General features: G+C 43.6%; 1 protein-coding gene across 1 annotated transcript; it reads right to left on the reverse strand.

Moving 5' to 3' along the window:
• Positions 1-13,958: 13,958 nt before the first annotated feature.
• On the reverse strand, positions 13,959-15,536 carry LOC112188685 (LOB domain-containing protein 38). The gene is made up of 2 exons (XM_024327855.2): positions 15,053-15,536; positions 13,959-14,957 (listed from the first exon to the last, which is right to left on the reverse strand). Exons 1-2 carry the CDS (start codon positions 15,234-15,236, stop codon positions 14,395-14,397), a joined length of 747 nt encoding a protein of 248 aa, XP_024183623.1. The 5' UTR covers positions 15,237-15,536; the 3' UTR covers positions 13,959-14,394.
• Between the last annotated feature and the right edge of the window lie 7,684 nt (positions 15,537-23,220).

The raw sequence follows: 23,220 nt of genomic DNA on the forward strand, positions 1-23,220 counted from the left end.
CAACATCACACAAATCCCCAGGGAAAAGAACGCCAAGGCTGATTCACTGGCGAGACTGGCAACCGCCCAGCCACAGCCGAGTCTAGCGCACACAAGGGTGGAATACCTTGACAAGCCAAGCATCACAAAGACCCTGGCGGAAATCTTCAACATTGAAGTCAACCCCAGCTGGATGGACGAAATCATCGCATACAAACGCAGCGGCACACTGCCAGAGGATAAGATCCAGGCAAGACAGCTCAAGCGGAGAGCAACCCGCTACAACATCCAGAATGGAAAACTTTACCGCCAAGGATTCACCCATCCCAACCTCCGTTGTCTAACCCCAGAGGAGGGAAGGGTCGTCCTAGCAGAAATCCACGGCGGAGAATGTGGAAACCACTCGGGCGCCAGATCCTTGGCCAACCGCACATTGCGACAGGGCTACTTCTGGCCCACACTTGGCGATGACGCCCGGCAAATTTCGAGGTCTTGCCACATATGCCAACAGTTTGCAGATCTCCCACATGCACCGGCAGAACCACTGTCAGTTATCATCGGCCCTTGGATTCACTCCACGTGGGGCCTCGATTTGATGGGGAGGTTCCAGACCGCCAAGGGCCAGTTCAAGTACATCATCGTCGCCATCGACTACAACAGCAAGTGGATAGAGGCGGAACCACTGACGGCAATCACTACCACCAAGGTCATTCGATTTCTCTGGAAGAACATCTACTGCCACTATGGTGTCCCACATACAGTCATTACGGACAACGGTACACAGTTCAACAACAAAGAACTCATATCGCTCACCGCCAACTTGGGCACCAAGTTAAGTTTTGCATCCGTCGCCCACCCCCAAACAAACGGCCAAGTCGAAGCAGCAAACAAAATAATCAAGAAGCTGCTAAAAAAGAAGCTCGACGACGCCAAGGGTTTGTGGGCGGAGAAGCTTCCAGAAGTCCTATGGGCCATCCGGACAACTCCAACTACCGCCACCGGCGAAACTCCTTTCTGTATGATGTTCGGCACGGAGGCGGTCCTGCCTATTGAAGTAACTCAGCCTACCGCTAGGGTCGAAGGTTACTGCCCAGACACCAACAACGACGGTGTCAACTTGGACAGGGACCTCCTAGAAGAGAAAAGACATAGGGCCCATTTGCACAACTTGCAAAACAAAAGGCTGGTATCGCGTTTCTACAACGCCAGAGTCAAGGCCCGGAACCTCCAATGGGGGGACTGGGTAATGAAGGAAGTTATTCCGCCACCAACAAAACTCCGCCCAACTTGGGAAGGCCCGTACAAAATTGTGGAAGTCGTTAGCCCAGGCACCTTCTACTTAATGGACAAGGATGGCATCACGTCGACCCACCCTTGGAATACCGAACACCTTCGGTATTACTACAAATAGTCAGACCGCTACCCAGGAGCATCTTGACTTAGCTAAATTTTTGTTCAATATTTAGCTAAGGGAAGCTACCCAACGGGTACTACCCCACTTTTGTACACTGGTCAATCAGCTATCAATGAAACGAGGAATTATTCAAACCATTGTTACCAAGTCTAGCACTGAGGGCAACTGGCAACGCCAACAATCGTCAGCGGACCTCGTCCGCTACACGGTGCACTTGGACCAATCTTAATCCCTTTAATGTTTCATTGATGGACAAAACGACTCAAAGTGCTAGCAGTACAAACACATCATAGCAAACACCAATTCAATACTTCATTCCATTTCGCAACATTCATTACAAATTGTCATGCCTCAGCGGCTATATATATATAAAAAAAAAAAAAAACTAAGACAGTCTAGTGTGGTCCCAACTGGCTTCAGTGGTTGCCCTTGGCACCTTCTGCTTCAGCAGGCGGCGGCACAATCGCTCGACTCGTTTGATCGGACCCTCGCGCCGACGGACTTGGGGTCTCTATGGTGCCGTCCGCCCGGGTGTGCGCCGCCAGGAATCCGGCACGTGACACCTCCGACGGGGTGGGGTGGGGAGTCTGCTGGGACCCTTCCGCCGGGTGTGCGCCACTTTCTCCACTGCCTGACCGGGCGCCTCCCGTTGGGGCAGGCACGGCATCTTTCTCCAGCGGGGTACTCTTAGCCGGCGGCACATCAGGCTGTGACGCTTTGGCGAAGTCGATGGCGCCCTTCCGCTTCAGCATGTCTATGTTTGCTACGGCTCCAGCCTTCGCTGACTCGATCATCGCCTTCTTAAACTCCGCCGACTGCTTGAATGCTTCAACGGCGGCGGCCGCGGCGGTACTCCCTTCAGCCCTCAGGCGGGTAACCTCACCCTCCAGCCGCTTCACCTCAGTCATTCTGGCGGCGGACTCCCGCTGCACAACAATGAGTTTTTTGTCCTTGGCGGCTATCCGCTCCTGCAGCAGGGCGATGTCCTGCCCCAACTTGGAGACATATTCATTCCTCTCCAAGTCCCGCTCAATGGCTACGTTGAGCTTACCGCGGACGTCGGCATAGTCACATTCCGCCTTGGCCAGCCCCCGCTCTACCTCCGCCAGTCGCTCCTTCGCCTCCGCCAACTCCCTCTGCAGACCTTGGATTTCCTCCCTGAGCTCCCCCTCGACCAGGGGCTGCTTTGACGCCGCCACAAACATGTCATGCAGTCCCGCCGATATTTGACCAAACGCCGAGCTGAAAGGCGATTGGTCAATTGCCGTGGGACGCGAGATACCCGCCAGGCCACCAAACCCTAGTCGTTCGCATAGATGGAAGAGGAACTCCCGCTCACCATCTGTCATGAACGCAGCATACTCTACGAACGAGTCCAGCTCACTAGCGGCGGGCGCCTCTCCCTCCACCGCAACAGTTTTCGACGGAGCTTGTCGGGCCTTCTTCTGTCGGCGGGCCCCGATCACCTCCACCTCCTCCCCCTCTTCCTCAGAAGGAGAGTCAACCTGCCGACGTTTTCTCTCCAGCGCCCTTTGGTTCCCGGCGGCGGTCCTCCTCGTCCTCACCGGCGGCTCCTCCCTTGGCACAGTGGCAGTTTCCGTCGGTGGCACCACCTTCTCCTTTTGGGGGCCACGCCTACTGGCAGGCATCCGCTCCTTCTGTTGCCCCGCTGCAGCGCTTCCCCTCTCCCCGCCGGCCACTTCGGTCCCCGCCTGCACTACCGGCAGACCGTCCTCACCAAGATGGGAGTGGTGCGGCATTGGCAGCACCACCGGAACCTCGGACGGGCTCAGCGCCAGTGTCTCGGGGTTCACCAGCGTCTTCTGGGCCGCCAGCCCCTCGGCGTACATGGTCTCCAGAAAATTGTCTATCTCCGCGCGGTCCATTGCTTTTTCAAAGGCGTCGCGACTCGACTTGTTACCCGGCGGGATTTCTAAAAAAAAAAAAAAGGAGAAAAACCCGTCAGTCCGGATCACTTGTCACACAAAAAAAAAAAAAAAAGCGGTATGGCGGCGGAGATGTCTCACCAACAGAGCGAGTTAGCCGCTGTTCGACTAGTAACTCCCAACCGGTCAGAAGCCGGAAGTCCAACAAATTGCGGTTCCGCCAGCAACCTCTGATCCTCGCTACGCGACACTCCTCTTCGCGCGTTAGGGTATACCGCAGTCCCGCTGCACAAACACATTAATCGTTAGTAAGAATACAAGGTCTGCAAATACATTAACCCGCCAACTACGTTCAGCGGAAACCGGTTACCAACCTCGGATGGGTTGGAACTCCGACTTAATCTTAAATGTCGGCCCTCCCTCGTTCGACCTGGCGTGATACTCCCAACCCTCTGTGGCGACGCAGAAGGTCCCCCGCCAGTAGGACATTGAGTCCCTCAGATTCTCGATCAATTTGGGCTCTCCCTGACGGCGGCTCAGGTTCACTTGCCCTCTGCAACCTCGGCGCTTCACGTACACCAGCTCGTAGAAGTGAAGTACTTCCGCCACAGTAGGTCCCTCGCACCCAGACAACCGCCACAGTGAGTTCATTGCCAACATCAACCGCCACATGTTGGGGCAAATCTGACCGAAGGCAAGGCCAAATTCGCACACCAGTATTTGGAGATTCGGCACCAGCGGAAGTGTCACCCCTTGGCGGAATATCGCCTCATGCACCGCCGCAAATCCCACTGGGAGAATCGACGCCTTCTCATACGCCGTCGGAGGGCGGAGCTTCACCGAGCCAGGCAACCGGAACGTCTGCTTCATTCGAGTGACAGCGGCGGCATTCATCCGCCCTCCTGCCTCGTCGACGGCGGTGCCATCCTGGAGGAACCACGCTGACTCAGCATTCTGCCCCGCTGCTTCTTCTTCCCCAGCGGAGCCGCTGGCAGCACTATTGCTCGCCAAACGCTCGTCGCGCCTAGCTTTGGCAGCAGCGGCCTCACCCGCCCTAGAGCTCTCTGGACGCGGACCACGACCCATAGCTACTTCCCAAGGTATGGTCTGTAGCGGTTCAACCTCTAGCGGTTCTGGCAGTGAGGTTCCTGCATGGGCAGACGGACGCAACGAATCAATAAAAATCTTATCCGCCGCGCTGAACGACACGTCAGACCTGGAATCCTCACTGCTCAAAATCTCTATAACGTTAGCCATCCCAAACCCTAAAACCCACACCAGTTAGCACAAACACAGATCTAGCCTATTCTTACATCAGTTATAGCCAAGGGCATCAAGAGCAAAACCCAGAAAATCCCAAAGTAGGAACAAACGCACTCAACCCAGATTCGACCATCTAACAAATCCCCAAACACCAAGTCTTTGCCAACCACCATAATCCAACCTCCCCCCCAAATCTCGTTTTACACCTCAGAACACGCCAAAGAAAAAACACGAATCATCCCAGAAAGACAAAAACAACAAAACCCAGAAAATAACAGATCCAATAAAACAGGAAATATGAAATCCAGATACCAACCTCGGTGGTGAAGCCTACGTTACGATGGTGCACAGCAATCTTCGGGGGGTGCTATCGTCGTTTCTCCGGGAACGGTATCTCCAGCCTCTGGCAACCTCTTTCTTCGGTCTCGGACAGGCAGAGCAACCAGAACACGACTGTGAGTTTGAAGCTTTTACCAAAGTGTCAAATCTCGCTGGGTTTCCCCCCCTTTTATGTCAACATCAGCGCGTTCTACGCCGTCCGCTCACGACAGCTGTACACGTGTCACAGGCCTCCACTTACTACCCGGATTAACCGAGGCGTCGCTTCGGTTGCGAAATCCATAATTACTGTCATTTATGGCGAGAAGACGGCCAGGCTTAGGGGACAAACCTCCGCACGCTAACCCCCTGCGGGTTAGACACGTGTCAACCACCACCAGACGAAGCGTCTGGTGGAAGTAACCACTGGGATGACTTCACCAACTGACGAAGTCTCCACTGAGCGAAACCCCGCCAGCAGAACTTCTCCCATGTCATCTTCCAAGTGACGAAGTCTCCACTGAGCGAAACCCCGCCAGCGGAACTTCTCCCTTGTCATCTTCCAGGTGACGAAGTCTCCGCTAAGCGAAACCCCGCCAGCGGAACTTCTCCCTTGTCATCTTCCAGGTGACGAAGCCTCCGCTGAGCGAAACCCCGCCAGCGGAACTTCTCCCTTGTCATCTTCCAGGTGACGAAGCCTCCGCTGGCGGAACCCCGCCAGCGGAACTTCTCCCTTGTCATCTTCCAAGTGACGAAGTCTCCGCTGAGCGAAACCCCTCCAGCGGAACTTCTCCCTTGTCATCATGCAAGCGAGACAACCAAGCTTCAAACCCCGCTGAGCGAAACCCCGCCAGCGGAACTTCTCCCTTGCCATCATGCAAGCGGGGTATCTTCCGCTATACACCTCTGGCGGAACCCCCCTTTTTCAACTCGCAAACTGCGTGATTTGTTCAACGCAACATCGTTCAAACAAAATACCGCCAGGCACGTCTACCGGACGCTGCTTCCTGCTACATTTAGCTGGGGGATACCCGCCAAACGGCGAATCCCGAGGCCACGCCTCACTTTGACAACGACCGCCACGCGGCGTTACCGTCAGACCGTCCCTACGGGACACGGGGACTAGTCAACAGTCTACGACGGCCCTGATCAGGCACGTTGACCCCCGTCATTTGGGTGCTACGCATTGGGCTCGCTACCCAACACCCTCTGCTCCGTGCAGCTCCCCCTCAACAAACAATTTGCCGACCATCCGGAGGTCTATCTTCGCCGGGGAGTGGGGGACTCCCTGGGGGGCCCAGCAGGGGCCCACCCGAAAGGGTATAAAGCGTTTGCTCAGTAAAACCAACGGTTGACAACGCACTGACGCTAATTATGCTCTTGCAAAGTCTAGCGGAATAAAACGCTTCAAACCGCCTAACAACTCCCCAACCAAGATTGCCCTCCTTGACTGGGGACTTGGGGGACTTGTACATACATGTACATTTGCAAGCATAATTAGCTATAATGGGCCATGCTCATTGTACCGCCAGAAGTACTAATTCCAACCAAAGGAATGACATGCAGACACACTGCCAGACGGGCTACAGCCTCAACGTCGGACCACCTCCAGATCGCCGCCGACGCGCCGCCACGCGCCGCGCCAAGATGGCATCAGAGGCTTCTGAAAAGGGGAACTTAAGCATATCAGTCCCACATCGAAAACAAAGAGAAGGTCAACCTCTTCCCCACCCATAAAAGGTTCTCTCCTCTCTCCTCATTAATTAGGCATTCCATATTTTACCTATAGTTACTCTGTCAACATAAATACGTGGACTAACTTAGGCATCGGAGAGTCGAAGACCGCCCAGCGCGGTCTCCCTCTGACGTCCCAGTGTTCTATTTGACAGATGGTGTAAGCCTTAAGAACATCGCAGGTATAAACCCGCCAGTCGGATCAGCGTTAACGAAGGTTCAGCTACCGCCGGACTTTTAAACATTAACATTCATCTTGTTCAAGACCAAGATTACTATGCGGTGACAGAACCAGATCACACCAACTTGGCTGGTAAGAATAACGCATCAGTAAGTCACGGTGGTAATGGTAAGATTGGAGTTGCTTTAAAAATTTCTAGCTTTACTGGTGGCAATACTTGGATAATTGATTCTGGAGCATCTGTCCATATGACCTATGATCGTAGTTTCCTCCTTTTTCTCAATCCACCATCTATTTCCTCTGTTGTCAATGCCAATAGTGATTCTTTTCCTGTTTTAGGCATAGGGTCTGTTTGTCTCACCCCTTCTTTGGCACTACATAATGTTCTTTATGTCTTTGATCACTCTCATCAACTCATATATGTGTCTCAGCTTAATACTCAATCTCGGTGTTCTGTAACATTTTTTCCTTTGTATGTGATTTTTCAGGACCTCCTTACCAAGTAAATAATCAGCAGGGGTTACTTGAGGGGTCGACTATGTCATCTGGATTGCATGTTCGCCAGAATGAAGCCGGTCCAAGCAGCTTTGATTTTGATTAGGGTTATTAATCAAGTTGAATTATGGCTATGGCGTCGGAGATTGGGACATCCTTCCTTTAGTGTCATGAAGAAATCTATACCATCCTTGTTTCTGGGCATTGATGAGTCTAAGTTGCATTGTGAGTCATGTGTCTTAGCTAAAAGTCATCGTACTAGTTATCCTTTGAGTACTACTAGGAGTTCTTTTCCTTTTGAGCTTATTCATTTTGATGTATGGGGACCTTCCCGTGAGTCAACCTTGTCTGGCAAACATTGGTTTGTTTTGTTTATTGATATTATACCTGTCTTACTTGGGTCTCTTTATTGAAACACAAATATGAAGTTTTCTCCGCTTTTCAAGAATATTTTGCTCTTGTTTAAAATCAATTTGGAGCCAATATTAAAGTCTTTCGTTCTGATAATAGGGGGGGAGTTTGTCAATTCTCAGTTTCACCAGTTCTTTCATTCTCATGGGATTGTTCATCAAACTACTTGCCCTCAAACCCCTGAACAAAATGGGGTGTCAGAAAGAAAGAATCATCATGTTCTCGACATAGCTCGGTCTCTTCTATTTAATGCTCATATGCCTAAGTATCTTTGGGGAGATGCAATTCTCACTGCTTACCATCTCATCAATAGGCTACCTTCTTCTGTTCTCAATAGTCAAACCCCCTATGTTGCCCTTTCAAATCATGTGTATGTCCTTTCGTTTTCTGATATCCCTGCACGTGTCTTTAGGTGTGTAGTGTTTGCCATGTCACTAAGAATCAACGGTCCAAACTCGATGCCAGGGCATTAAAGTGTGTATTTGTGGGCTATGGTGTTAATTAGAAGGGCTACAAGTGTTTTCATCCTCCTACATAGAAACTTTATGTTACTATGGATGTCACCTTTTATGAGGATGCATGTTATTTTTCTTCCACCAATCCTTCACTTCAGGGGGAGAAACACACTTTTTTGGAAGAGAAGTCTTGTGGGATTAAAATTCAGCCAATTGAAGATGATGGTCGTGTAATTTAGGGTCCAACGATCGATCACCAGAATGCCAGCGATCGATCGCCAAATAGGTTCAAAGAAGACAGTAGCAAAACGATTGATCGTTCCATTCCTGAAGATCGATCGCCGGCAGAACCAGAACACGTCCGAAATTTAGCACTCCAAGAAGGCCAAGCTCCTCCACCCCTCTCAGATAGAGATAACCCTTGTCAACCAATCCCTGAGGAGCATCCCAATCTTAAGGTTAGTGGTGTTTCTTCTAACTCTGATAATAGTGATAGTGTGTATGTTTTGCCTCCTAGGTCCACCCGTGGTAAACCACCTCGTCAAAATGAACCAAGTTTAGATGTTAAGTCTAAGTATGCCATAGCTGACTTTGTATCCACCCATCAGTTATCCAAATCCCATGCTTCATTTGTGAATCAAATATCCTCTATATGTGTTCCCAGTAAAGTGCAGGATGCTCTCAAGTATCTCAAATGGTCTCAAGCAATGAATGAAGAGATGGAGGCATTGAGAAGAATAATACTTGGGAGTTGGTGCCACCTCAACAAGAAAATAGAGTTGTTGGATTTAGATGGGTGTTCACTATCAAACACAATGCAGATGGTTCAGTGAACATATATAAGGCAAGACTTGTTGCAGAGGGATATACTCAAACATATGGCGTGAATTATGAGGAGACCTTTGCTCCAGTAGCAAAGATTAATACTGTTCGAGTGTTGATGTCTCTAGCAGCTAATCTAGATTGGCCTTTGCAACAGTTTGATGTGAAGAATGCCTTTTTACATGGAGAGCTATCTGAAGAAGTCTACATGGATCTACCACCAGGATATGAGGCAAGCACAAGAGGAAGATTTGTGTGTAAGTTGAATAAGTTCTTGTATGGACTCAAATAATCACCACGAGCTTGGTTTGGTAGATTCTCTCAAGCTATGCGTCGTTTTGGGTAAAAACAGAGTAACTCTGACCATACATTGTTTCTGAAACGTCGTGAAGGTAAATTAACTGCCTTGATTATTTATGTTGATGATATGATAATTACTGGTGATAATTTAGAGGAGGTTGAAAGATTAAAAGATTTGCTTGCATAAGAGTTTGAGATGAAAGATCTTGGTTCTCTTAAATATTTTTTGGGGATTGAGGTCGCTAGGGGAGTTCAGGAATTTTCTTGTGTCAGAGAAAATATGTGCTTGACTTGTTGACAGAAACAGGATTGCTAGGTTGTAGACCTACTGATACTCCTATTGAGCAGAATCATAAACTGGCTGAGTACCATAATCAAACTCTTACAAAGAAGGCTCGCTATCAGAGGTTAGTTGGCAGATTAATCTATCTCTCACATACTCGGCCAAACATTGCATATGCAGTTAGTGTTGTGAGTCAATTCATGCATAATCTAAGTGAAACTCATATGGAAGCTGCGATCCATATTCTGAGGTATTTAAAGTCTGCACCTGGAAAAAGCTTAATGTTTTCAAAGCATAATCATCTGGATGTTAGTGGTTATACAGATGCAGGCTGGGCAGGTTGTGTTACGGATAGAAAATTCACTTCTGGTTACTTCACTTTTGTAGGTGGTAATCTTGTTATTTGAAGAAGTAAGATACAAAATGTGTTGGCCAGGTCAAGTGCTAAAGCAGAGTATAGAGGTATGGCTCATGGAGTTTGTGAGTTACTTTGGTTGAGAAATTTACTTCGTGATTTGGGATTTAAACCCAAACGAGACATGGATTTGTATTGTGATAATAAGGCAGCGGTGGATATTGCTCACAACCTAGTACAACATGACAGAACTAAGCATGTTGAGGTCGACAGACATTTCATTAAAGAGAAGCTTGATGCAAAGCTTATCTCTTTTCCATTTGTCCACTCAGAACAACAGTTGGCTGATGTTCTCACTAAGGCAGTATCGAGTAAGGCATTTCATGACTCACTTGACAAGTTGGACATTCGTGATCTGTATGCGCCAACTTGAGGGAGAGTGTTGGCGTGAGTCATACTTTATCTTATTTATGTAGATATTCTGTAATATTCTATGATCTGTAATATTCTGTAATATCTGTAGTATTATTTGATTTACTACTTACCTTAAGAATAGTACTTGTCTTATTAGGTACAATTGTAATTTGTATATAATTCTTTCTTATAAGGTGAATGAGATATAGAATTATTCAGCCAAAATTGTCTCTTGTTTTTGTTATATTTTGACTAGCATTAGTCTTAAAATTTTGTGATCGAGAAGACGAGAAATGAACGTTTTGAATATTAAGGTTATAATGCTCGTACTATTGACAATGTTATGTTAAAAATGTGTGATTTAGTAATCATTTAGAAAAATAATCGAATTCTATAAAAATACGTCATTTTTAGAATAAGAGCACTCATTAATCGATACATCAACTTCTTAGGATTATGAAGAATCATAAGATGTAGTAACCAAGATGGTGCACATATGACCTTCGAGTATACAAAATCATGTTTTACGTGGTTGAGAAGTGGAAGGTGACCCTACTAACCCTACGAGTCTTGAAAAAGAAACTGGAACCGCTCTCCAGACATCTTTTTGGAAATGAGCCGTAACTGACATTGTTGTTGCCGTTGTTATTGATACCGAAATGTTGTCAATAGCTAGATCAGTTAAGTTAAAGCACAAATACCTCCTAATTTTCGAGGAAAACAATTGAACTTTTCGAGATTTTATATCACTTCTGATTTCTACCATATATATGTATTGCTAATCAATTTGTTGACTTTGTTCATTGAAGACTAAAATTATGTTATACCCGACTCAAGTACAAGAGCAATAAATACGCAAAACGTTGAAACATACTTCATATTGCATACATTCTCATCCCTATTTTGTCTTCCATTTTCGTTTCAAACATTCCACCAATCCTATCATTTTAATGCATTGGATCAACACATTCTCAAAAAAAAAAGCATTGGATCAACACTTTTCAAAATTCACCAACATGCAAAAAAACCCTAATTTTTTTTCTCTTTTTATTGCTACTCATCGCTAGTTGAACTAATCCAAGGTTTTCTTCTTGATGTCTACACTAAAAAAATCGAGGTTATCCTACACATCACATCTGTAAACAAGCTGCTAAACACGCAAGTTTTCTCAAGAGAATTTCTTTGAAATTACAACTCAATTTCGACCATCCATGTATTATAATTTCCCTTGGTTTTTTTGTCAAACCAATCAAAGGGCTGCTCCAATAGTAAAACCGTAAAAGACACCGTTAGGTATAGCCGTACGGGTCAAGTGTGGTAGGCCATTGGCTCTCCTGGTGGAATAGATCGACATACACAGTAGTCTCATCTGAGGAAGGTCGAATAGGGAATCGGTGCTTCCTTGGTGAGGACACCAAAGACCAACACGCCCAAGAACACCAAGTGGAGGGAGGAGTAGTGGAGCTCGACCCATATTGCTGGTAGCAGCCATGGCTTCCGTAGGGTCCACGCCAACTACGGCCAAATGCGGCGAGCGAGAGACGCACACAGAAACAAAGCACCTTATTTTCAATCCTCCCCGAGTCTCAACCTCTCCCTCACTGACTCACTCTCTTCTTTGTTTATTTTCTTTTTGAATAGAAAATGTTTAAAATTTTGGGCTGGCGTCACAAATTCCTTACCAACAGAATAAATCTAAAGCAAGTAGCAATATTTTTCTCTATTTTTTTTATTTTTTTAAACTATTCGACTTTAAAAATTTTGTCTCCGATCTTGTACTTGATCAACTTATAATTCACTTTGTCAACCGGATATTATATATATATATATATAGACATGCACACATATTTATGATATTTTGTGAGTATTCTGAATTTCCTACACTATCATGATGAACGATTTACGGATCTACTAATAGTAACAATTTAAATTTTATGAGTTTTCTCATAGACGATACTTAGATAATGAACAAATCTGATCACAAAACTAGATATAATTGTCGATTTGAACTTTTTGATCTAGAGCAATTCTTCTTACACAATATCTTGATTTTTGCTTACACCCAACAACACTCGCTCGTAACATCTTTTATCTAACTTCTTCTGAACATTTTAACAAGAAGTCTTGTCTTTCTACATTCAAAAGAATAAAACTAAACGTATAACTCTTCAACTTCAAGTGGTCCACAGCGCACCTAATTTTTGCTCACAAAAAGCATTTAAAATGAAATTTGAGTGATGCCGATGAAGTGGGTACCAACCACTCCCAAGATAGGAGGAGGTTAGTGGTCAAGTGGGAGGCTGAACGAAACCAAACCTAAAATCTAAATAAGGCAAAATAAAATAAAAATTCTCATTAAAACTATTGAATTTATTTTATAAGATAGGACAGCCAAAATCGACGCTGATAATGGTCCGTACTGTCTTGGCACACCATTGGATGAAAGAGACGCACAAACTACACCTCCCCCTCGTAAGCGGTGGGCCCCCCTTTCCCCTGAAAATTTTGATTCCTTCTTAACCGGGGGCGGATTTACAATGCTGCCCCTAATTCCCTATGCCAGTACGCCTCTATCCGGTCTCCAAAGGCCGCTTACTGCCGAAAGGTCCGCTGCAGTATTATTGCCTGTTCATCATTGTAAATTATGCGGCGAAATGTCCTTTGTGCCCCCCATCTCCTATGTGCATGTCGTTTTCACCGTTTTACTCTGGCGCCAGTAAAATGTGTCGATGTATTTGGCAAGTGCTGTGTTCCAATATCCTGGGTTAAGAGTTTGAATCATCCAAGCAACCTGAGAAGGTACCTCTGAGTTGTCTCCAACTATGCAACAATTCATAAATACATATGCTTAATCAACAAGCAACCTCGTGGGTATACTGAAAGGGTCTATGGACCGACGAAGTTTTGCTACTATGCGCCGCCGCGATCGCCGACGAGAAGGTTTCGTCCGCTTGTCTTAGTGTATTGGAGCCATTTTGCTATTTTCTGTAATATGTAAGTACTCTGCAGTTTGCACGTAAGTGTGCTTTAACCAACATAATGTAGAATTGTAGATAACATGATAAAACATTCGTATTGCATGGTTTTTTTTACTTTTCACAATATCTTAATTATAAAAGTTGGTGAGACGTAATTTGTACGTAAGTTTGCTTTTAAGTGTTGTTTGACTATTAAATTACCCCCCGCACTTAGAAATGATAATTTACTCCAACACACGACTATTCCAAATTGTAATAATGTATGTGCACTGTTTGATTCACTATAAAAGGTGACAAATTTATACACGTTGAAATTGAAGTTGAGATGAGCTCTACCCAACTTTACCCGTACAAACACAAATATTTAAAAATCCAACGGCGAGAGAGATAGAAGTTCACGGACTAATTTGCATTGTCTAATTACTCATGCCCATAAAATTAATGCGAGTAGTTTAATGTGAGCATGTATTAGTTCACGGTACCAATTTGTCTCCAAAAAGCTCAAATTGTCATTGCTTACTATTAAGAATTAAGATGACAAAAGTAAACAAAAAAAAAAAATGGAAAAGAAGTGGGTAGTGATTTAATAGGTAATGTTCTGACTCAGCAACAGCACATCTTGGCAGTTGAAGATAAGAGTTAGCTGAGGAAGAAGCTAACCAAAAGTCCAAAACCAGAAAATTATCTGCATTTTCATAAGTTTTCCCGATGCAAGCCACCATCTAAGTAGTTCTGGAAATGGAAACAACACCTAGAAGAAAGTTTCCAGAAATAGAAAACATTAGCAGTAATTTCATGTCACACAAGAACAACATAGTACTACTCATTAATTCATAGCTAGCTTGAAGCTAAACAAAAGAAACACCGACAAAGCTCTTCATCTTTCTCTCTTCGATCTCTATAAACTGTTAGATGAAAATAGAGAAATCCTGTGCCGTCGGGCAACTAAGCAAGACTCGCCGGAGATGGATTCCGGGCAAAAAACAAAAAAAGACCCCAGGAAAAGGAAACTCGAGGAGGATTTTACATGGGATTGATCACTACGTGAACGTCAGATTCGCCAAAAAAAAAAAACAAAGAAACCAATTTGTCTGGTTTTGAAGGGCTCAAGGGAACAGGCTGAGTAGCTTTATCTCGGATCCTCCGTTCGGGTTCGGGTACTGCTCCGCGAACCCGGCAGACTCGAAGCACGTGGTGACCACCGACTCCTCGGAGTTCATGGACGGGGAGCCGGGTCGTCGGGTCTCGGGTTTGGGCTTCGGTCTGAAAGCGAGGAGGGTGGGAGTCAACCGGAGGTCCAGATCCGCGTGCTGCAGCACCTTCAACGACTCGTCGTCCGGTCTCTTGCGCTTGGTCGTCGGAGAACAAGAAGCTGCCTTGGAGCGCGAGTTGGTGAACCGGGAAGAAGAACCCGAGTTGTGAGTCGGATCTCGGAGCCTCCACATGTCCGTACAGGCGGTCCCGTCAGCCTCGGATGCCTCGTCCGGAGTCAAACCCGACCCGGAACCCGAAACCAGCTCCGGAATCGGCCGCAGAGTCCCGCCCCGGAGAACCGTCTCGACCGCGGCCTGACACACCTGCCAGTTCCCGGTCCAGAGCAGCCCAACCGCGCCGTTGACCGGGTTGACCGTACGGCCACAAGCCTCGAATAGCAGGGATTGAAACAGAACTGAAACATTTCCAAATCAAATCAAAAGCAGATGTGTTAGAGACCATGAAAAGGGGGAAATGGGTCGGAGTTTGTATTTGTTTAGGAGTACGAACCGGGTCGCTGGGGTTCAGGGACGGCGGAGATGAAGGACATGAGGCCGGCACGGCCGAAGAACTTGGCGACGAAAACAGTAGCGTGGCCCTGGGCTTCGGGCGTTTCGATCCACTGCAGACAAGGACGTAAGATGCAGGACTCGCTGCAGCCCTTGCGCAGAACTCGGCAGCCGTTGCAGCTCATGATGATGGTGACCTAGAAAGTGATATCAAAACTTACGGGGTAGTCGAAACCGGGGAACCGAATTACATGAAAAAAGAGAGAAGAGAGTTGGGAGTGGGATTTCTTTAGGCCCAAGAAAGAGAAGGAGTCAAGGGAGAGGTTTGAGATGGAGAGAGAGCTGAGAAAGCTAAGGTGCCAAAGATGAGGAGGAAGGTGGTATATAAATGGAAACAAAGATAAGGAGGAAGGTGGGTTTCGGGTTTTTATTTAACTAGAGGAGAGAGGAGGAGTGGGGTTGAGTTGGGAATGGAGAATGGAGAATGGAGAATGAGGTGGGTTTTGGATTGATTGTTGGAGATGAGGAGATTCCAAGGAGTTAGGGCGAGGAGCGGCTCCGTGTTTCCGCGCAGGATGTTCCTCCACCGTTGGATTGTGGATATATTGAATATTTGATGTGGGCTTTCCTTTTCATCTTTACATTTTTCTTTTGCTTTTTTGCTATCCTCAAGTACCTCAACTTGTGAGGGGGGGTTGCGTCACACCCACTAATCAATCAAACAATTGTGGTTAGATTAGATGCTTTGTTTTACCTAAAGCTCTTAATATAATCATAACCGATCAGAATGATCACTCATTCACATCTAATGAATTCAGATAAAAAAAGTTGGTGAAGAAAGTTTTATCTCGAAAGTAAATTCTTAATTTTTTAACGGGGTGAATTTAGATGAAAAATAAAAGCATTGGTATTATTCGAAAGTAAATAAAGTTATCACATAGTGATACCTAGCATCCTCTCTGCAAGGATTTATCGTTGACGGCTACGTCTTTGACAATTCTCACAATTCTCTGTGGCGGATTCCATCTCCACCTTGGTTGCAGCCTTCGCCTTGTCTAATGAGGTGCATATCGATCTTGGGGCAGCCGGTGCGGCAGCTCTGCAGGATAACCACCACTATATGGTGGGGAAACTTCTCACTCGAAACCCTAATGTCGCTAGTTTGGTTGGTTCCATCACTACCATCTGGAGGATGCGACAAAGGCTCTCAGTGCATGCTGTGGGGGAGAGATTCGTGTTCCAATTTGATCGTGAATCAGATCGGAACAAATATCTCAATGGAAATCCTTGGTTTTATCGTATCACCATGCTCGTTGTTGCGTCATACGACGGTGTGTCGGCCATCCACTCTGTTCCTCTTCATTCCACGGAGATCTGGATGGCAGTAAGAGGTTTGCCCCCGAAGCTATGCAACAAACTGGCCTTGTCCATGTTTGGATCCTCTACCGGGAATGGAGAGGTTTGACCAGGTGGCTCTCCGTCGCAAGGATGAAGAACAGCGCATCCGACTAGTGATTGATACAAGGCGTCGCCTTCGGTTCTACAGTAAGTTTTCTTTCTCCTACTGTGGTGGTTGACTTACCCTTTGTTTATGAAAGGGTGAAAGGACTATGCCAAAGTTGTGGGTTGTTCATCCATGATGTGGAGGATGCGATCTTCTCTTTGTTAGAGCAAGAAGATATGCCAGTAAGGGCTCCGGTTGGTGAGATGGCAGGGCTGTCACTTGTAACAACAGTGGAAGACCCTTGCCCTGATTCTGTAGCTAGGGTTTCCGACATTCCTAGGGCTCCTAGCAACCCTAGAATCCCAAGTGACCTAGGGTTTATGTCCCAAGCTACATCAGCACAAGCCCTCAAGCATAGGAACCAAGCTGTTTTCTTCTGCCATCTGAATTCTGGCTTTCAGGCTTCGGGCCTGCTGAAGAACGGATCTATGTTGATCCCAGTATCGGCGACTCATGCAGTTGGGGAGCTTAGTGACCACAAAAGGAACACAGAGGTTACCCTGTTGAAACTGAGAAAACATCTCCTGCCCCTTCATGCACCCGAGTTTTTGGTGAATGAAGACATTGAACTGTTATTAGCCCAAGAGCAAGGTCGTTTGTTGATCTCTCCTAAGAAGACTAAGCTTGGTTGCCCTAAATGGTCTAAGAACAAACACAAAGCTGCAAAGAAAGAGGAGGCCGTGGCAAAGCTTCATTCTAAGGTGAAAGGTTGGAAAAGATTCCTTAGAATGCTTAAGGAAGATGCTAAGGGAGAAGCTCGCCAATTGGAGGTTCCAATGGGAGTACTAATTTGATGGTTTTGAATAATGGGTTTGCTAAAAAGGATGACATGGTGGCAATGGAAGATTTGAGTGATCTTCCTAACCCAAATGTGAAGGCTCCTGCTTCTGTTTTGGTTGAGGATGTGACTACCTCTTCTGAGGACACGTCCAATGATTTAATTTATGCTTGAGTGAGAAAGGTCGACGAGAGATGGACTACTTCTTGGTTACTTTATTCTTTCTTGGGGTAGTTTTATTCTCTTGTTTTTGCGTTTAATCCTAAAAGGTGGGTGTGCTAGGTGTGTGTGTAGTTGTATGCTCGTTTAGGGGTGTACTTTGATATGTACTCTGTGTGATGACTTATTCTGACTACCTTTACGGGCAAATCTTATTGTACTGCTTGCTGAATTGCATAATGGATAAGATTTTCAACTCAAAAAAAAAAAAAAATGTTATCACATAGTGATGTCTTACCACACTCTGTCAATCTTTATCGTAAACTTAAGTTGATTAGATAACACATGCAAAACACTGTCGTACTCCTTACATCAATGGCCTGCGTGGTAATAATTCACTTATCTAAATCTGTAGTAATTAACCTTGACGAAGATATACTGCGCCATTTTATTTGAGCAGACCTCATATCATAACTGATTGCAGCTATATTATAATTTTCGCTTATTTAAAAAAAAATAAAAAAAACTCAGATGACCATTCAGGTACATCCGATCTGATAAAAAATTCTCAAACTCTAGATTACTTTTAGAAATTCAATGTGTAACTTCACCATTCAAATTATATTCCAGGAATACAGATAACTTGTACTAACACATTATTTAATGAGTACATTTGATAATTAAAAATCTGGATTCCGTCCAATATATGTCATTCATTAAATAGAAAAATTTTGGTATTAATATTACTATTAATTGTCCATGACTATATTGTATTTGTATGGTATGGCGTGCACATGTAGGGCAAATATTCACATCATGATTAGTTAATTAGGGTTCATAAACTATAGTACAGATAGTATTTGCTAGTGGTGAAAGGTTGAAAGGATATGATACTTTAAGCCCTCTTAATCATTGAGCCAGGGCTCTTCTTCTTGGTGCGAGATCGGGAAACACAAGCCATTGGCATTTCTAGCCAAGTAGGAGCAGAAGGAGCTTTGAAATTAGATAAAAAATTTGTAGATAGATGAATATTATGGGCTGGGATTCTGAGGTGCAATTAAATCTAAGCATGTAAGTGATTGCTTGGGGTGGGGTGGGGTGGTATGGGGTTCATGTTGCCTATGTTTTTAATTTATGTATAGGGGGATTTTTTAAAATTTTTTATAATACATATTTTGATTATATATGTCATGCTACCAAACATGGAGTAACATGGAGGGGGTGGCATAGGGTTTAGATTCTTTAGAACTTTGGAAAAGCTTGTTAATTCCTCCACATTTTTAAAAGATGTTATTCTCTTTGAGGTTTCAAGTAGTAGCATATAATTCTTGGCAAAAGAAAGTTGTGGCATATGTTTTTTTTTTTTTCGTCCATACAAATAATTTAAACCCTAAAGAAGTGGTTCACAATGTATTTCCCCATGATTATGACCATTTTTAAATATGGCCAACCCTTAGTTTCTTAATATTAAGTGGAGTAATTTCTAGTAAGATTCTATAAGTGGGGATTCTTTTAGAGAGTTTCTATTGAAACCTCCAAATTTGTCTATTTGACCTCTCATACTCTTTACACCTCCTTTTTTGCTTTTAAATAAAAAAATTTGCTCACTAAACCTCCGTTTGAATTCCTCAAGTAACCTTAGTTATACTATTCACATACAAGACAATAAAATACTCATTATACCTCTAATTCACTCACTACACCTCCATTCCTTGCTTTTTTTTTTTTTTTTTACATGTAAACCTGAAAAATGCCCAAAATAGATTTCTAGAACTTTAAATCATGAATCAAACGGTCATAACATAGAAATTGATCAAAAGGTCATAAATCAAATGGTTAGACAATGATTCCTATGTTACCCTTCTGAAAAATGAAACGTTATAGAAATTTATATAAATAAAAAAAAACCCAGAACAAAAAAAAAGCAAAGAAAGAAACACGCAACTCATCAAGGCAAGGAAAAAAAAAACAAAAAACAATCGTCTCCCACCCAAAACTCTCATTCTCCAACCAAACCTTGAACGAAGTCTAGACTAGGAACTCAGTAAAAGTTTTGGAACAATTTCTTAGTCTCTAATTTGTGTTAAAACTAGGCGGAAAGGGTTGTAAAGAAAATACTAGTTGATTATAATTCATTGTCTATAATTGTTATTTTGCAAGAGGATATATATATATATATATATATATATATATATATATAATTCAATAATTTAAAAGATATAGAGGTCAAATGAGCAAATTTGGAAAGCCCAATAGAAATTCTCATTTTTTTATTATATACAGAGGATATATATTAATATCATTAACAAATTAGTTAAAACATATGAAGGATTTGGAGCATATGAACTCTGACTTAAATTTGGTAGTGGGTATGTTGGAAGTAACTAATGCGTTATTAAATTTAAAGTACCAACTACTAAGTGAGTTCTAGCAATGATATTAGTTGCATGTGTATCTAAAGGGTTTATGTGGATGATCGGGTTAAATTAAATGTCGATGCCTATAAAAATATAATTAGATGCTATTAAAGCTCGAGGAGGAATGAAATATTTTTTTGAGTTGAAAAAGTCAATCTCATTATGCATTTCAGCAAGTAGTACAATAATGGCCTACCCATAGGACCTTCAGAAAAAAGCCATGACGCAAAGTACACCACACAAGCACACTAAAGAGAAGTGACCTCTAAGCACACCTACCTTTCGAAATGAAGCGCAAAAACAAGTAACTATATAACTCCAAATTTAAATAAAACTACCTACGAAGCTACTAGCTACTTGTCAATCTTTTCCACTCATGTAGAAGATAAAACAGCCTCACTTTCCATTGTTGAGGTAATCACCTCCTCAACTAGAATCAAGCCCTTTTCAATGGCAGATGGCTCCTCCACCATATCCTTTGAGTCCTTCACAACCTCAGGCATCCCCATATTGACAATTGAAGTCATCACTTCTTCAATTGGTGCATTCTCAGCAGCTAAAGGCATCACTTCTTCAGCTTGATCAATATTTTCTCTCACAAGAGAGGTGTCACTACCTCTTCTTCTTTAAGAAGCTTGAGAAATCTCTTCCGACCTTTGACTTTGACTTGAGCAATTTTCTCAAGTTCCATAGTAGAAACTTTGGCCTTATTTTTTGAACCCTTAGGGCGATGTAGCTTCCTCTTTTGGGGAGAGATGATCAAACAATCATCCTTTTGAGGTAAAGCCAAAGAGAGCTCATCAACCCCAGTCATAGCAGGGCTGGTAATGCTAACAGTTTCTTACCAGGATGCATGAGTGACAGCTCTGCAGTTCTCTTCTGCCCACTAACTATGATAGCAGCTTCCTTGGCCTTATTAATCTCAAAGTCCGGCATGTAAAACCACCATGTTAGCAGGTTTGAATAAACTTCTCACTTGGTGAACCATGCAATATACTGCTAACCAAAGGCTCCACAGAAGGAGGCCCAGGTTTCACCAGTTTCTGCAATAGCTCGACAGCTTGCAAGTTGGAGTTGAGATGCTCCAAAATAAAGGCCTCTTAGCCTTGATGTTGTGGATCACGCTCAACCGCCTCCGGAGACAGAAAACATGTACCAGTCGAAGCCCTAGCATCTTGATTCGTAACCCTAACTTCTGCAAAACTTTGAGGCTTGCTTGCATCAGCTCTGCTGCTACCAAATGGAACCCTAGATGGGCCTGCAACTGCAAATAGGGTCAAATCTGCCATGGCATTCAACGGAGCTGCAGACTTGAGTGATTCCTCTTCTTTGACAAAGAGCCAATCACAGTCCTCAGTTGGGTGCTCAAACAGGGCTCTAATTTCTCATACATAATCGAAACATCCATTTCAATATATGCAGATAAAGAAAAGCTTCTGAAAACCCTAAACCTTCTTCTGGTATCAACAATCAACCTGATTCTCTGCTCCTCATCTTTGCGTTTCAACGCCAGATTGTCAAGCCTCAGAACCCTACTTATTGCAGATCCAATCATATAGACATATAGATAGATAGATAGATAGATTTTGAGAGAGAGAGAGAGAGAGAGAGAGAGAGAGAGAGAGAGAGAGAGAGAGAGAGAGAGAGAGAGAGAGCTTATTACGTAAAGTAGCGTGATACAGAGTTCGAGGGAATGGATCGGAATTGTTTCAACATCCCAGATTCTGTCATACGGAGCTAGTAGCAGCATGATGTTACGATAAAACCATGATCCTCCATGTAGGTAATGATTACAATCTATTTCACTATCAAAATTGAAACATAAATCGATTCCCAACAAATTTGATTGATAAGCCTCCATGCATACGCGGATACGCCATATGGTTGACATCGAACCAATGAAACCGGCAAGATTTGACCGCCGTGTGAGAAACTGTCTCACCATGTAATGGTGGTTGTCGTGCAAAGCCGCCTCCCTAGCCAATTCGAGGTCAACGTAAGCTTTGTTATTGAGAGCAAAGGCAACTGCGAGATTGGAAATAGGATCCGTCATGGTGGAAGAATGCAAGTATTATGAAGATAGGGAGGTCTTCGAAAACCCTAGCAGAGCAAAAGAGTGGCTAGGTTTAAGAGTTTAATATCATGGACTTGACTTGCAATTATTCTCAGGTTACTGTTTGATGCCAATAAGGTAGTAATAAGTGCTTAAGCTAGCTTTGAGTTATTCACCATTTATCTAGCTTAATGGATAAAAAATAAAATAAAAAATTACGATTGAGGCCGACTCAATTACTTTCAACATCTCTTTTGAAGTAGATTAATATGCATTTTCAATATATAATAATTTTAGTCGAAGCATCTCAAATTTTTCTGCACAAATATCGGAACGGTGTGATTACTCCTATGTATCGCAAATGGAGTCTCGTCTCATAATTAATTTTTGTTGTATTGGGCATCTCCAACAGACTAGTTAAATTCAAATTTTAGTTATATATAACTATTTTTAAAAGCAAAATTCAACTCCAATAGACTAGTTATAACTAATTTAAATTTAGCTTTAGCTAAATTGGCTAGTTATATTTAGCTAAAGAATCATGCATGGCTAAAACAAAAGTTATATTTCTCTCTCTTCTTTTGTCCACATGTCAGTTTATTATTCGATAAAATATAGTATATTATTTATAAATAGCTATCAATAGATATATTTCATAATTTTAGCTAAATTTAACTAAAAAATAATTCTTATCGTTGGAGATGCTTAGAATTTTGTAATGCCATTTTACAGCTAAACAAAAACAAAGACTTTGGAGCTGATGTTATCAATTATTGATTCTACAACGGAAGTTAGCAACTAATCAGAAGTTGATTGTGGAATCTTATCGTGGCCGCATACAAGTACTTTACCCACAGAAAAGGTAATGGTATCAAATTATAGTACTGGTTTGAAAACATAACATACAGTTCTTTCCTTAAAATATAGGAGAAGCAAAGAAGGTTCATTTCACTTGGCTGCGAGAAGAAACCATCTGATTCCAAAACTATTAAATCAGAATTAATATATCCTTCTTACATAAGATATTGAAGCAGGTTTATTTTCAACTGCAAGTATCTCGGCTCGCTAATTATATAGAGCAATTACGTATATATTTATATAAAAAGGTGTATAAAGGGCTAACGAATGGATACTACAGGTGTTATTAGACTCTCTAAAAATTTATAGGTATCAAAAAATGAATTTTGTGATAATTCGAGTACCATATAAAGATTTTACCCTGTCATCATATAATCCATAATGGTAGATTGGTGGAGAT

This window comes from Rosa chinensis, chromosome 2 (assembly GCF_002994745.2).
Source record: "Rosa chinensis cultivar Old Blush chromosome 2, RchiOBHm-V2, whole genome shotgun sequence".
NCBI classification, from domain to species: domain Eukaryota; kingdom Viridiplantae; phylum Streptophyta; class Magnoliopsida; order Rosales; family Rosaceae; genus Rosa; species Rosa chinensis.

Excerpts from the sequence above, each read along its gene's own strand:
- LOC112188685 (XM_024327855.2), bottom strand. The coding sequence starts at position 15,236 with ATGAGCTGCAACGGCTGCCGAGTTCTGCGCAAGGGCTGCAGCGAGTCC. Across the intron at positions 14,958-15,052 it reads CCCTGAACCCCAGCGACCCG|TTCTGTTTCAATCCCTGCTA; the intron begins GTTCGTACTCCT and ends GAAATGTTTCAG.